The sequence below is a fragment of the Bidens hawaiensis genome, unplaced genomic scaffold, assembly GCF_021521415.1.
Source record: "Bidens hawaiensis isolate Kalapana, Puna unplaced genomic scaffold, B.hawaiensis_p1.1 tig00011184_1, whole genome shotgun sequence".
Classification (NCBI taxonomy): Eukaryota; Viridiplantae; Streptophyta; class Magnoliopsida; order Asterales; family Asteraceae; genus Bidens; species Bidens hawaiensis.
The window spans coordinates 72,909-88,713 of record NW_027491867.1 but is presented as its reverse complement, the minus strand read 5'-3'; the positions used below and the strand labels follow the sequence as shown (position 1 = coordinate 88,713).

Sequence of the window (15,805 nt, the reverse complement as noted above, 5' to 3'; positions counted from 1 at the left end):
AGCTGCAACAGATCATTGCATGCGTAAACCATGTCAACATTTTGTATTGTATGTTATGAATTAGGGTTTTGATTGCTGTGGATAAATAGCAGCGGTTAGTTGCTCTAGGGTTTGTAAATTAGATTTGGGCCTGGGCTTGGATGAAACTTGGAACATGGGGCCTACAACTTGAAGTGTAGATACCGGAGAGAGACCGGGCAATGACTGAAACCGGTTATTGATATTGACGAAGCTTGAACTAAGACACCTGGAGGAGCGGACTTAAAATGTATACAAAGTTTCACAAACAAAGGGGGGCGGACTTAAATTTTCGGTCAAAAACGGTTAAATTTACACTACGTATATAAAATTTTGGGCGGAAACGGCTAAATTTTACACTGCGTATAAAACATTTCGCCCGAAAACGGCTAAATTTTACACTACGTATATAGAATTTCGGTCGAAAGCGGCTAAATTTTACACTACGTATAAAAAATTTCGGCCAAAAACGGCTAAATTTACACTACGTATATAAAAATTTCGTGCGAAAACGGCTAAATTTTACACTACGTATAAAAAAATTTAGCCGTTTTTCAGTCAGGAACGGCTAAATTTACACTACGTATAAAAAATTTCGGACGAAAACTGATAATTTTACACTGCCGCGTAAAAAAATAGGGGGGGCGGGCCCACCCCTGGCCCTAAGAGTCCTTCGCCATTGGTTATTGGTTAAGCGATCAAAATCGCTTATTACTGGTAACTGATTATGATTTGTAACCGGTTTCATTGACTGAATCAGTTAACCTGTGACGGGTTGTTAAAAAATATATAATTTTTAACTAAATACTTCATAGAAAAGGGTGATTTCAATCTTTCATAGAATAATAGTCAAATTTTAAAAATTTTCCAATTATGTCACTTAAGTCTTAAAAATAATTCACTCAATTTTTATGTCTTATTAAATTAAAAGTTTTAGCATGTTTTTTAACATTTTTCTTTTTTATTTCACAAAGAAAATATTTTTATCTTTTTTTATGTTGACGTTGAGAGGCGACGTGAATTTTACTTTTTATTTTTAAATTTTAATATGATTAACGTTTTTTTTTTGTTTTTTTTAACTTAACTACATATATTACAAATTCCAACCCCCGCACCTCATCTTTCATTTCTTTCTTGACAGACAAAAAATTCGGTGAGACTTTATTTGAAGATTTAATAACCCGATTTACAGAAAATTTACATGAGTGACCTAATTTAAACACTTTTAAAACTTGGTTACTATTATATGTCATTTTCCCTAACAGAAATGTTAAATGTATTTGCAGTTTTTAAATTAACAAAATGTAAGTTCCTCATAATATAATTCTACTAAAATATAAGAAACACAAGTTATTTGTTTCAGTCTTCGTTCATAATCTGCTAGGTTTGGGGCGCATGTGTTCTTTAATCAAAAGCAATTTCTTCTTCTGATATTCTGATAATGGTAAAACTTTTCCAGTTTTCACTTCTTCTTCATGTATATATTCTTCAACTAGGAGTTAGCCTTCGAAACTTCTAACATGTCATACACATTCCATCTCGTCCAAATGAACTTATAAATGAATGCACATTAAGTGTTTTTTAAAACTTTAGTATATGTGTAATCAGACGTTAACAGACAAGCACCTTTTTTTATTGGCATAAGGGGGTTAAAAGGGTTAAACCCGATTTTGAATATTCATAAACGGATATACGGCTGGTCCCCAACGTCAGTAACGGTCTATCACATATTTTAGCGGTAAAAATAGGTTAAACAAAGTAGAAAAAGCGATTACAAATTGGTTCATGTTTTAAAAGTTCAAATTGGTTCCTAAATGGTTTCTATTGTACTAGTTAACCCCGATCCCGAAAATCACAATTTTGTTGGTACTGGTACCGATATTTAAGGTAAAATTCGAGAAACACTGGTACCATACTGTACCGTACCGATATCGATAACTCAAAACTTTGGTACCGATTCGGTACCGACGGTACCAAATTGCTCATCCCTAGTCTCTGCCAAGTAGGCACATATCGACTACGACCTTACTAACTTAGATTTATAGCCAACTAAAGTTCATTTCATCACATTTGAACTCGCAAAATGGATAATGTATTTTGATATTTCCACATGTTTTAGTCTATATTAGCTTAAAACTTCATTTTCTTCAAAAGTCACAATTTTTAACACTTTAACCAATTCTACAATTCAAAGTCATTATATTCTGATAGTGGTATAAGTTAATTCTTATCAATCACGTAATGAAATAACTTATATCATACTATGATACATGTACTTTCGTTCAAAGGTTTTATATCACTCACTTTGTTCAAAGGGTTTGGTTAAATCTTGAATTACTCATTACCAGAAGTTGACCTTCTTAAGCCATACCAATCATCTCAATATTATAAGCCAACCAACATTTCATTAGTATGTTTATGAAAAAAGCTAACATAATATAGAAAGCTGCTGCCAATATTCTAAATGTTGTCAATTTATTAGCCAATATTATTTGCATCATTACGATTTATGTTGCATTTGAAGACGATAAGTGATAAGTAGTGGCTATAAAAAAAAACATATACGTATATCACGTGTGAGCAATTTAGTCTTGAAGGTGCAAATAGTTAATATGGGTGTTGAATTGTTTGCTTATAAGCATGGTTATAAAATGTTGTTAAATTTATCAAGATTTTGTGAATAATTCATGGACATAAGATTGAGACTCGGTTTAAACAAATAATCATAAATTGTGTGACTAAAGTAAATATTTGACATTCAAGAATCAAGAGTATATAATGTAGTCGAGGAACCTTCTATATGCAAGGGCGAAGTATAGTTAGGGCCCGAGGTGGCCCCGCCCCCTGTTTTTTTGCGCAATAGTGTAAATTTACCCATTTTCATCCGATTTTTTTATACGTAGTGTAAATTTAGCCGTTTCTGATCGAAAATTTGAGTCCGCCCCCCCCCCCCCCTTGTTTGTGAATTTTTTAAAATACATTTTGAATCCGCCCCCGGTATCTTCGTCCAAGCTTCGCCACTGTCTATATGAACGTGAACTTGATGACTTGAATCATGTTGTGGTACAATAAGAATACATTCAGATAATGTGTCAACCTTTTCACTTCATGAGTGAATCAGTCAAATGATGAAACACATAGTGTTAATATGATATTGTTGTTACATTGTTACGGTGCTGTACTAGCCAAAGTTGTAGCACTTTAACATTATGATACCAACCATATAATATAACTTAATGCCAATTCGTCAACTTAAGCCCACTCATACTTTAAGTTTTAAAATAATTTGAACTTAATATCTAAAAATAGTTTTCAAATTTGTGAGTGCCCACAACGTATGTTGTACAAAACATACCGCAAATAAAGTTATTATCAAATAAATGAATTGAAATCAACCATGTTAATACATGTATATACTAAATTAGGTTAGTTTCCCGTGTAGCACACGGGTTAGAATAAATAATTTTTTTAAACAATAACATAATATGAAATACAAAAAAAAATAAAAAAATTATCACATATATAAAGATATATTATACAAAAATTTACACATTACGCAATTTGGAAATAAAAAGTTATTAGAAAATTCACAAATCGTAAATTATTTCTTTGTTATTTTATATCATAACTTAGTTGTAAATGACAACTTTTTTAAATCAACTCGTGGACCAAAATTCATTCTAATCTTAAACTGTTTTGACATAAACAATGTTTGATACTTTAATCGATTAAAGAAACTCACCCATTTCGTATCGGTTACTTATAAAAATCTAATATTACATTTTATATTAAACAAATAAACATATTTATGATGGTATTAATTCTTTTAAATTAGGATGAAATTATTAAAAATTGAAAATTAAATACTAAAAAGAGAAATGTGGTTAATATGAGAGAGATGAGGAGAAATTTTGTGAGGATCAACATAGCTAATATGAGAGAGACGAGAGAAAACTATTGGACTGAAACTGCAAATTTCGACAAACCATAGGGACGAAAACCGCAGTTCACTCGATAATAATAAATTGAAAAGAAAAAAAAAGAATCAAATATAAAACTATTAATAAGAAAAAAGAAATATATATCTAACATGAGAGAAATGGAAAAATTTTGTAAGGGTCACTCATGTGTAATGGCATATGACATTAAAACCCGTGTAGAACACGAGTTATAATAAATAAATTTGTTTAGATAATAACACAATGTAAATATGTTCAAATGATATAAAGATATAATATATGGTGGAATCAATTACATATTACACAATACGGAAATAAAAAGTTGTTGAAAATTCATAAATCTCTAAATATTTTTTTGTATACAATATTTGTAATTTTAACCTACATATAAAAATTAGTATTTTCGTTTTGTTTTTTATTTCAACTTTAGATAATGAAACACATCACTTACCATGCGTTAAAACAGGTTGTTTCAAAAACAAATCAAACCATCTATAGTGATTGACTTTAGCTTTTATTAATCTTCATTGCAAAACAAACATAAAGTTAAATTTTCTTTATTTTAAATTAATTATTTTATCTAAATCAACGTGAAAATATTACTTATAAAAGCTTAATATTAATAACTAATACAACATATTTATATAAAACTAAATAATATATCTATATTTGTATTAAAATTTTAAACTAAAAAATAATTGATTAAGAAGGGAAAAAAAAGTTAAATATAAAACCATTAATAAACAAGGAAATGTATTTAATAAAAGAGAGATGTGAGAAAATTTTGTAAAAAATTATCTTATGTGATGCCATGTGACATTAAAAACCTTTATCTACCTATTATAAATAAAAGAAGATAACTGTGACACATGTCGGTTTGTGGTTAAACCTCATAACATTTTTCCCTCCAAAAGCAAGATCCTAATTGACCCTAATATATGTCATATTTACTTTTTTTTTATATTCTATTTATATTATTATATCTATACATTTTTATAAAAATAAATATTAACATGTTATTTTACTATATATTCCGAAATATTTGTTGAAAGCCAAAAATTAACAAACCATGTATGTTAAAGATTGAAAAAAATATAATTTCAAATGTTATTATTAATATATTGTACAATGTATATTATTGAATGTTATAAGGAAAAACAAAACTCGAATATGCTTTCATTTTACAAAGCAATTTTTTAATCATTAAATTATAACTCTTTGTTTAAAAGTTTATTCATTTTTTTTAAAGTCAATCCATTTATATATTACTATTATTATTATTATTATTATCATTTTAAATTTTCATATAAATTTATAAACTATAAATATATGCTTTAAATCTATCAATTATTTTTTCGGTTAATTTAAAAAAAATATATATTTTCCGGTTATTTAGTAATATATACTAATCACTTTCATATATAACAAAGTTTATTATATTTAATTTCTTGATTTTTTATGAAAGATTGTTTCGGGTTTTGTGAAACTTAAATTTGATTTATACAGTCAAAAGTTGCTTAAATATATTGTTTGGTACAAGTTAAATACATTTGTGTCAAAATTTGTTACGGGTCAAAAATGAGAAATCTGAGTATTTTTAAAACTTTGAGAATACAAAAAGATTTGTCGTCAAATTCGTTACGGGTTTAAAGTGTTGACTTGAAATTGTCAAACGGATGAAAGTTAAAATTTTAAACATGATTCGGGTTTCAAATTTATTTTCAAGGACATGTTTGGAAATAAACAAAAGGTTCGGAATTTGGCAAATTGACTATTTTTCCCTCGACTATTAAATTTAAGAAAAGATAGCGAGCACACCCGACATGCCACCTCCATGCATATCAATATTTCTAACTTTTATCAAATTTGACACATTTGTGTCAACATTAACTTTTCATTCAGTTATGATAAGAACGTTGAATGAGAACCATGTCATGCAAAACTATGCTCAAATGAAACAAAATATTCACAAAATTGAATGAGTTAATATGTTATTTTTTTATGTTGTCATTATGGCAAAGTCAAGAGGCCCCCTAAAACTTATCAAAATCTCTTTTATGGTGTAGCTCAGAAAAACATAGTTCTTGAATAACAGCCGTCATTATAATTTAATGTTCACATTTCCTTCTATGAGTTGTAAATTGATAAACATGTCAATAAAGGTAACGCTCATTCGATATTTAGGTCGGGTGGTCAGAACTACTATTGTATGAGACGTCTTCTTTCTGAATTCTTTCAATTATACATATATGACACTGACAATGAAAGTTCAAATAAAATGAGCGTTATCGGTTACGTTTTTGCACGTGCATTTTTTTATTAAGTTCATTTAAAAAAAATCATTTTGTGATATAAATAAAATCATTTATGTACACATAGTATAGATACAAGCAGAGATGTAATGCATTTTTTGCATACATTATGTAATTATTTGTTACTTGTAATTTTATGATTTTGATAATCCCGTGTATTACACGGGCTCTAAATTTAATTTATTATATAGTATAGATAAGAAAACGAGAGTGCAATTTGTCACAATAATGCAAGCTCTTATTTACTTCTCCCGCTTCTTTTTTACTCATGCAATAAATAAGTTTGTTTTTAATTTTATTTCTTAATTTCCAAATCAACATTATTAACATTTACATTTAGCTTTCATTTCTTTCTCTTTTATAATTTCTAAATTATTATTACCAGCTATTTTAAATTTAATATTTTGTTTAATTATCATGTACAATACAAGAGTTCTTCAAATACAAGACCTTTACATCTTAGTTTTCAATCACAAAATAAAGAATCATTTTATTCCACAAACTTAGAAACTCAAAATTTCACATGTTATAAACATAAACGAGCTCGAGATGGTATAAATACCGATCCTGAAAATTTGACATATTTGGTACTAGTATTGGTACGGTTTTGGTATTTCGTGCAAAATTCGGGAAATATCGGTGCCGGTAACGAAGATGTTCATCCCTAGTTATAAATTTGTAATCGATACCATTGAGTTTTAGGTCCATTAAGAAAGGCAAAATCTTTAAACGCAGGTTAATCGATTTCGAAAGAGATTTTAGCTATATTTTAATTTTCTAGGGATTATAATTTATCTAAAACTCAAAATAATAAAAACTCTAAAAACCTTATATTTAGGGTCCTCCCCTTATGCTACAAAAAAGTGACTGGGTTTGATTTCTGGAGTCGGAAAACACACCTCGCCACACCACATCCCGATCCATTTTAACTTCCCGCTTCCTCACGACTGTAAAACCCTAGCTCTCATTCCACCATGATTTGCTCAAGTAAGCTTCTATCTCTAATCCTCTATCACTTATTCCAGCTTCATTATCATTCAACTCGCTGCTTATCTTATCTGTTTCACTTATTCTTGCTCTGTGTTGTTACCGCAGTCTCTGGCGAGGTGCCGGAAGAACCGGTGGTTTCTAAGTCATCCGGACTTCTCTTCGAGAAGCGGTTGATTGAACGAAACATATTGGTGAGTTCTCGTTATCTGCTAGGGTTTATGTTATTAATTGTGCTGAATATCGTTTAAATTTGTGTCGGTGTGCCCTAGGGTTAAATCAGTCATTGAACTGATCGATTAAACCTAATAATGGATACGTATTGACTTCCTATGCTAGTGTTGCAACTGTTATGTACTATAGGGAGTGAGTTTATCAGTTTATGAGACAAGTAAATAGAATGTAACAAAGTTATATTGAAGTTTAATTGTTGATAGTCATACTGGTGAGTTCTGGTTCTTTGCTCGGGTTTATATTATTAGTCACGCTGAATATCGGTTAAATCTGTGTCGGTGTGCTCTAGAGTTAAAAGCAAAATGAATGATGGAATGAGTTTGAGAATTATTGTTGCACAGATTCAAAATTGCACCGATTAAAGCTAATAATGGATACAGATTGACTTTCTATGCTAATTTTGGTTTAGGTAGAACTAGTTTTGTAACTGTTATGGAATATAGGGAATGAGTTTATCAGTTTATGAGAGAAGTTAATAGAATGGTGTTGATATTCAGATATTGTTACATAGTTCATATTGAAGTTTAATTGTTGGTATTCATACCAGTGAGTGCTGGTTCTTTGCTCGGGATTATATTATTAGTCACACTGAATATTGCTTAAATTTGTGTCGGTGTGCTCTAGAGTTAAAGCAAAACGAATGAGTTTTAGAATTATGTTACAGAGATTCAAAATTGCACCGATTGAAGCTAATAATGGATACAGATTGACTTTCTATGCTAATTTTGGTTTAGGTAGAAGTAGAGCTAGTTTTGCAACTGTTGTTGAATATAGGAAGTGAGTTTATGAGAGAAGTAACTACGATGGTGTTGATTGTAACAAAGTTCATGATAAGGGTTAATTGTTGTTTAATATTTACTGGTTTCAATCTCTTTTGAAGTTTGTTATTTGGTTTTGCTAGGACTACGGGAAATGTCCAGTTACTGGGGAAGCTTTAACCATGGAAGATCTTGTTCCGATAAAAACTGGCAAGGTTTGTTTCTCATGGACTTTTTTAGCCGAATTTTGTTTTGTGAAATTTGTTTTTGTTCATTTTTAGCACGTGGAATCTTGTATGTAGTTTTAACGGATATGCATGCAGGTAGTTAAACCTAGACCGGTGCAGGCTGCAAGTATTCCTGGGATGCTTGGAATGTTCCAGAATGTAAGTGTTTATTTGTTCTTGCTTTATTACTTGGTTTTGCAGTATTTGTTTGTTTTATATTTGGACAGCATTTCTTAATTGGTTATAAACATAGCTCTTTTGTGTTTTGATGTTTGTTATACTTGATGACAGGAATGGGATGCCTTGGTGTTATCCGCTTTTGCATCAGAGCAACAACTACATACAACAAGGCAGGAACTTAGCCACTGTTTATACCAGGTACTGCTAATAACCAATTGTTTATGCCTTGGATCTTATATTCTGTTCCAATTTTCATATTTCTTGCACTTTGCAAGCCTTTCTTAAGTATATATCTGTGATTCTGAAACTTGGATGCATAAATATCTCTAGATAGTGCATATGTTTTTTAATGTAATTCCAGTCAGTGATGCCAACATGATATAACATTATAACATTGCATTCACAGCTTCACGCACCATGTTTCTTCCAGCATCAGATTCTATTGACTCCAAACTTGTTTTTTGTTGTTATCAATAGTTATATAAACAATTCGAACCATATCAAGTTCTTAAAAGAAATGAGTTTTAAGTCTTGCACTTTGCAAGAAAAGTCGACTTACGTGTAGAGATTGTATTCATAACACAAACATATGTCATGAGTTTATTTTGGTTATGATGTAGGACTGCTAAGTCCATAATTGACCTGCCTACTTTCTCTAAAACGTTTTGGAAAACAAACTGCTAAACTTAAATCAAAGTGTCTGGTGCAGTTTGTGTTGTTGTGTTCTGTCGGTTTTTGGTTTTTGTTTTTTATGTTCACTCACAATTTATATTTCTGTATGGCAGCATGATTCAGCTTGCCGTGTAATTGCAAGATTAAAGAAAGAACTTGATGAAGCCAAGACAATGCTTGCTCATCTAGAAAGGCAGGCACCAATGGCTGCATCAACAACAGTTACAGCAAGTGCTTCTGCTTTGAGCAACGGGAAAAGAGGTTAGTTATTTACTCTGCTTCTAAACCTTTTATTTTGCTTGTTTTTTTTAATGTTTCACATGACTCGTTTAATCAAATATTTGGTGGGATAGCTGCTGAGGATGATTTGGGTCCTGATGGTAAGAAGATCCGATCAGGAATATCGGCTAATATAATTACTGAATTAACGGATTGCAATGCTGCACTTTCACAGCAAAGAAAGAAAAGACAGGTATTTATTTCTGTACTAGCATGAAGTTTTGAAGTTAGTTATTTTGACATTTTTGATTTCTTTTTTTTTTCAGATTCCTCCTACGCTAGCTCCTGTGGATGCTGTTGAGAGGTATACTCAGCTTAACAGTTATCCTCTTCACAAAACAAATAAAGCTGGCATTTTATCTATTGATATCCATCAGTCCAAGGTACACTTTAAACTGCAGTTATTGTATCTTTTCTTTATCTTCTTATTTGAAGTGTCTACTTGGTTTTTGGGCATAACTTCATTTGCTTAAATTCATGCACTTACATGTCATCTTGTTTTATTTTGATTTGATTTTGACGAATAGTAAATACATGATGCTTTACATTATTTTGCTGTTATAATTCTACGCGCATCTTAAACAATATTATAAGAGTATTGTTATACTATGATTGGTAGCCTATCTACCAGTGTGTGAAGAAAAAAGTTTATAATAAATGACACACACTCACATGTCATCTTGTTCTGTTTTGATTTGATTTTGATGAATATTAGATACCTGATGCTTTACATTATTTTGCTGTTATAGTTCGACGCTCATCTTAAACAATATTATAAAAAGTATTGTTATACTATAATTGGTAGCTTATCTACCCGTGTGTGAAGGGCAGACTAAGAAAAAAGTTAAAATTAATGACGAGGCAATGATTGGCAGTTATTAACTTTAAAGTGAAAAAAAAGCAGTTAACTCTAGTATATGAGAGTTTGATATGTATATATAAATTTGGATCTGTATACAGTTTCAGTTTATATATGTCAATTCAACACAAATAAAAAGTTATAACATTGTAAGTGAAATAAATGTTAAACTCTCACAAAGTTAAAATTTAGTGTATGTGTCTTGTAATTAGTTGATTACAAAAGTGGAAAAAATATAAACTTGGACTGTGAAATAGTTTATCATGTTTTGTTAATGTGCTTCATTGTACAAAATCAAGCCATAAGTTATATGACAAATCATAGCCTCTTAGATTTTTTTAGCACATTGAACAGATCCTTTTAGTTATGTAATTGTTTAAGAGAACAGTATATTTTTCTAATTAATTTTAGAAAACATAAAAACATAGGAAACAGATAATATGAAAATGACATGTGTTCAGATTTGGGTGGTTTCGAATTATTTTATTATTTATACTTATGGGCGATCCTGAAAGTTACGAGGGGGAAATTTGAACAACGTTTTTGAAATTAATAGAATCTCACATTGTTGACTTAAGTTGGAACTTGTTTAAACCAATATGAGTGTCTCATAGTTAATTTTAGAAATAGTTGATTGTTTTTTTTAGTCACATGAAGAATCATTTGTTCTGCACTTCAGGATCTTATTGCTACTGGTGGAGTTGATACAAATGCTGTAGTTTTCAACCGATCTTCAGGGGAGATTTTATCTACACTCAGTGGTCACTCTAAGAAGGTGTTGTCACTATTTTATATTCAGTTTATTTTAATTTTTTGTTTTTATGTTTTATTGCCAACTTAATTATTAAATTTTTATTTCTTTATTAGGTCTCCAGTGTCAAATTGGTAGCTGATGGAGAGTTGATTGTTACTGGCTCAGCTGATAAAGTAACCTTCTTCATCATTCTTTTTATTCCCTCTTATGAGTCTTTAGTTAGATTTTCAACCTAAAAACAAAGGTTTTATTAAGTTCGCATTAAAGTATTAGCTTTTTTGTGTGTGTAGACAGTACGTGTGTGGCAAGGATCTGAAAATGGAAATTATGATTGTAAGCATGTTTTAAGGGATCACACAGCTGAGGTAATTATGTTATTATTGAAAAGTTCTACTTTTTTAACTCATCTGGAATTTCAGTAATAAATATTGATGCGTTTATTTTTTTCGCAGGTGCAAGCGGTGACTATTCATGCTACAAATAACTACTTTGTAACAGCTTCCCTTGACAGTTCATGGTGCTTTTATGATCTATCATCCAGCTCATGTCTCGCACAGGTTTCTTTTTTACATGGAAACATATAGCAGTATTTGATAATTATTGGCTTCTTAGTTAAGATTATTATTTTTTATTTGCACAAATTTGCAGGTAGAAGATTCATCTGCATCTGATGGTTATACATCTGCAGCGTTTCATCCTGATGGTCTCATTCTTGGAACTGGTACCTCCGGATCTGTTGTTAAAATCTGGGATGTAAAGAGTCAGGTACGTACAGCGTTTCTCTTTTGGTCTGTAAACAAACGGATACGGATGTACCATGTTTGTAGTCGTTTGTTTTCTGAACAAACGATCAAACAGTAACTATTTAACGGGCAGAGTTTTGTTGTTCATGTTCGTATGTTAACAATTTATATGATTGGTTCACGATCGTAAACAAACGAATATAGCTGAACATAGATGAACAAGCATGACCGAGCTAAAACCAAGTAAATCAATCAATCAATCAATCATGCCCAGTAAAATCCCACCGACAGCAAAGCTATAAGTAGGGTCTGGGGAGGGTGGGATGTAGGCACACCGTACCTCTATCCAAAGGAATAAAGAGGTGGCTTCCAGAGAGACCCTCGGCTCTAAGTACATGTGTATGAAGCAAAATAAAGGAAATCAAAGTTTAACAGTTATATAAAAACTACTACTAATTATAATAATATTAATAATAAGATCACAGTTTAACAGCTATATAAAAGCTAATAATAATTATAATAATAATAATAATATATGTAAGGGAAATACCAAGTAAATATGAACAACAATATGTTGGGTTAAAAAGACATTAAAACCACACTGAATCAGTAAATTGTAATGGACCTTAAAATTTTAATGAGTCTAATAATGGACATAGTTGAACGGGGATTAAACAAACGTATACTAAAGAACATACATAAATGTTCACTAACACAAATGAACCAATTGACGTGTTCATGTTTGTTCGTTTATTAAATAAACTTTTATCAAACTAGTCGAACAGCTGGTTGAGTTGACTAGAATATTTTTTGTTCATAAAATATTTTTTCACAAGTAGTTATATCAAACTTGATTACAGAACCTTTATTATATTTATAGTAATTTAGTCAATTTCAACTGGTTTGACTAGTTAGAGATATAAACATAAACCAAACTGCCCATTCACAAGTAAACGGATCACAATTGCTACCTATACGGTCTACCCATTAGCCATTGTTTTCATTTTTTTGCAGGCAAATGTTGCAAGGTTTGATGGGCATGTTGGGGCAGTAACTGCAATATCTTTTTCAGAGAACGGTTACTTTCTTGCTGTAAGTGTCTCTTTGCTAAAGCTACATTTAAATTGTAGCTTAGTTTTTTATGCACCAATGTTTGTATCTTTAATTTGTCAGACTGCTGCTCAAGACGGTGTTAAGCTGTGGGATCTTCGTAAACTGAGAAACTTCCGGACCTTTTCCCCGTATGACGAGAATACCCCTACACAATCTGGTATTTTCTGCCCCCCATTATCTTTATGTTTAAAATTTGGGTCACAGTGACAATATACTGTAATATACTGTTTATTGTATCTTTTTGCTAAAAGATTGTTTTTTTTGTAAAATAATGTTTATAATCATATTCAATATATTAACGTTTGGAGACATTTGAACGTATCTGATGATGTTCTTGTGTTGTCTACAGTGGACTTTGATCATAGTGGAAATTACCTAGCAATAGGAGGCTCAGACATAAGGTAATTCCTGGCTATAAATATAACGTTTCTGTTTGTTACAAACGGGTCAATTCGGGTTTTCTTTTATATCAAGCAGGTCATCGAGTTTTAATAAATTTAATATTTCAAACGGTTTTATTCAACGATCTATATAAATGTCGTAGCAAACTAGCAATATTGTTTTAACAATCGTGTTTAACACACATTTAGCTATTTTGACTCATGTTAAAAAATGACTTTTTTTAACCCAAACTGATGTTACCCAAATTTACGGTATATAATAATATAGTTTATGCCATTATAATAATATAGTTTCATTGTACGTCCATTACTGCAGAGTTTATCAAGTGGCGAGTGTGAAGTCCGAATGGAACTGTATTAAAACACTCCCTGATTTGTCTGGCACAGGTTTGATTCATTAAAACATTTCTTGAACTGTATTAAACTCCTGTTATTGATTGAAATATGTGTAACGCATTTTTATATGGTATGGGAATGCAGGGAAGATAAACTCTGTAAGATTTGGTCCCGATGCAAAGTACCTAGCAGTTGGGTCAATGGATCGAAACCTTCGGTTGTTTGGTTTGCCTGAAGAGGATGGTGAGACGAAGTCGGAGTCTTGAATACATCTTTTCTCTTGTTGTTTTGGGTGTTGGATTATTTTTCGGAGTTAAAATAACATGTTTTGACATACTATGTTAATGAGATTTTTTTTGTTGTTTTAATTTTGTAAGAATCAAGTTTATAAATATACCCCTTTCGGGTTTTTTTAACTTTGTATTGTAGTTTGCTACATTTTCAAATGTACTCACTGGTCTAAAGCGTGCAACTACGTGAGACATGGCATGTTACTGGTATTAGTTAAACCAAAATTACTTGAAAATAAAAACCAAAACTTGTAATCGACATCGTTTTTAAGCCAAAATTTATAACTATCTATTTATAGTTATGGTATTTTATAACTTGTTTTGAATCTTGTTTATATTGTGTAATAATAGATTAGTAAGTAGTTGACAAAAATTTAAACTCGAAGATTTAGGTTTAAGTTTAATAATTTTGACCAATTTTTACAAGACAAGCATTTCAAGTTCTAATGTAAAAAATAAAACTTAAGTAAAACCAAAACCGGGAATATATTGGTTTCTAGTAGCGTAGCCAGAAATTTTTTCCTACAGGTTTGGAAATTTTCGAGGGATGCACGACCGATTGTGTATCACTTAGATTTGAGTTTTCTACGGGTTTGATGTTGATATTTCTACAAGTTCGATGTCAAAGTACACTAATACATAACACTAAAACAAAATTTTGTACGGGTTCGACCGAACCCGTTTCCCTAAAGCTGGCTACGCCCCTGCTGGTTTCCAACCACCGATAAAGCCAAAAATATAGTATTGGCTACGTTTTAGCCCAAAGCTAGCTTATGCACACCCCGTAATTACATACATGCAATCATCACGCATGAAAAACCAAATACATAACTATAAACTAATTAGAATAAGAGGTTATGGTTTCATACACCACTTTTGGGATTCATACGCGACTTTTTGACCGTAAACAGTCGTTTATGGGCAGTTTACTTGTCTAGTAAGTTAACGTGAAAATCAAGGTGGGTATTACAACCATGCCCCTCAATATAAAATATAAAGACCCATACCAATTTAGACCTAACGATGACATTATAATAGGTGAACATAATTGGAAACACAAGTGTGGATAAGTACATTCTGTCTCTAATTAAGGTTAAGGATATTAGTTATAATACAATTTAAGGATCAATATGAAAAATATGTTACGTAGTTTCATAATCTACAATACAAATTTCTTTGTGAAAACCATAAATTATCTAAGAAACAAAGTTCTCTAGAACCATAGATCGTGTATTAACTAATTTATAGATGTTACAAAGAATGTGCGTGGAGCGACATCACACTAGGGAATCATCTATTAAGATTTTGGTTTATCGTAAACAATAAAACAAATCACACGTGAAGATTAATCCACGTTTAGGGATACTTAGAAGCCCATTTAGCAAAGAAAACGAAAAAAGACCTCATATTTGACGTTATGTGAAAGAGGAATAAACCGACTACCACAACATTCCATAAAGAATACAATTCATCGTGAGCCAAGCATTTATTTCCAAATGCATCGTCCATTAGTTCGTGAAGCTTTCTTTGTATTCTATAATCTATGCTATAACAATTTAAAACATGAACAATTCTTATCTTTGGGAGGTGCTTTCTCCTTTTTGACAACTTTTTCTAGGTATTTGAGTTTGTCTTGCCTATTCTTTTATCTGCAGCTGGATATGACGTCACCTCGTTAAAAAT

General features: G+C 31.0%; 1 protein-coding gene across 1 annotated transcript; it reads left to right on the top strand.

The window, feature by feature from the left end:
• The first annotated feature begins 7,160 nt into the window (after nt 1–7,160).
• LOC143537344 (pre-mRNA-processing factor 19-like) lies at nt 7,161–14,250 on the top strand. Its single transcript, XM_077031133.1, has 18 exons — nt 7,161–7,276; nt 7,385–7,470; nt 8,412–8,483; nt 8,592–8,654; nt 8,787–8,873; nt 9,461–9,608; nt 9,701–9,819; nt 9,893–10,009; nt 11,165–11,260; nt 11,353–11,412; nt 11,530–11,604; nt 11,692–11,796; nt 11,888–12,004; nt 12,997–13,074; nt 13,156–13,252; nt 13,445–13,496; nt 13,813–13,883; nt 13,977–14,250. The coding sequence occupies exons 1-18, from the start codon at nt 7,264–7,266 to the stop codon at nt 14,096–14,098; spliced, it is 1,578 nt and encodes a 525-aa protein (XP_076887248.1). The 5' UTR covers nt 7,161–7,263; the 3' UTR covers nt 14,099–14,250.
• The last annotated feature ends 1,555 nt before the right edge of the window (nt 14,251–15,805 follow it).

Excerpts from the sequence above, each read along its gene's own strand:
- LOC143537344 (XM_077031133.1), top strand. Across the intron at positions 8,484-8,591 it reads TTCCGATAAAAACTGGCAAG|GTAGTTAAACCTAGACCGGT; the intron begins GTTTGTTTCTCA and ends ATATGCATGCAG. Across the intron at positions 11,261-11,352 it reads TCAGTGGTCACTCTAAGAAG|GTCTCCAGTGTCAAATTGGT; the intron begins GTGTTGTCACTA and ends TTTCTTTATTAG.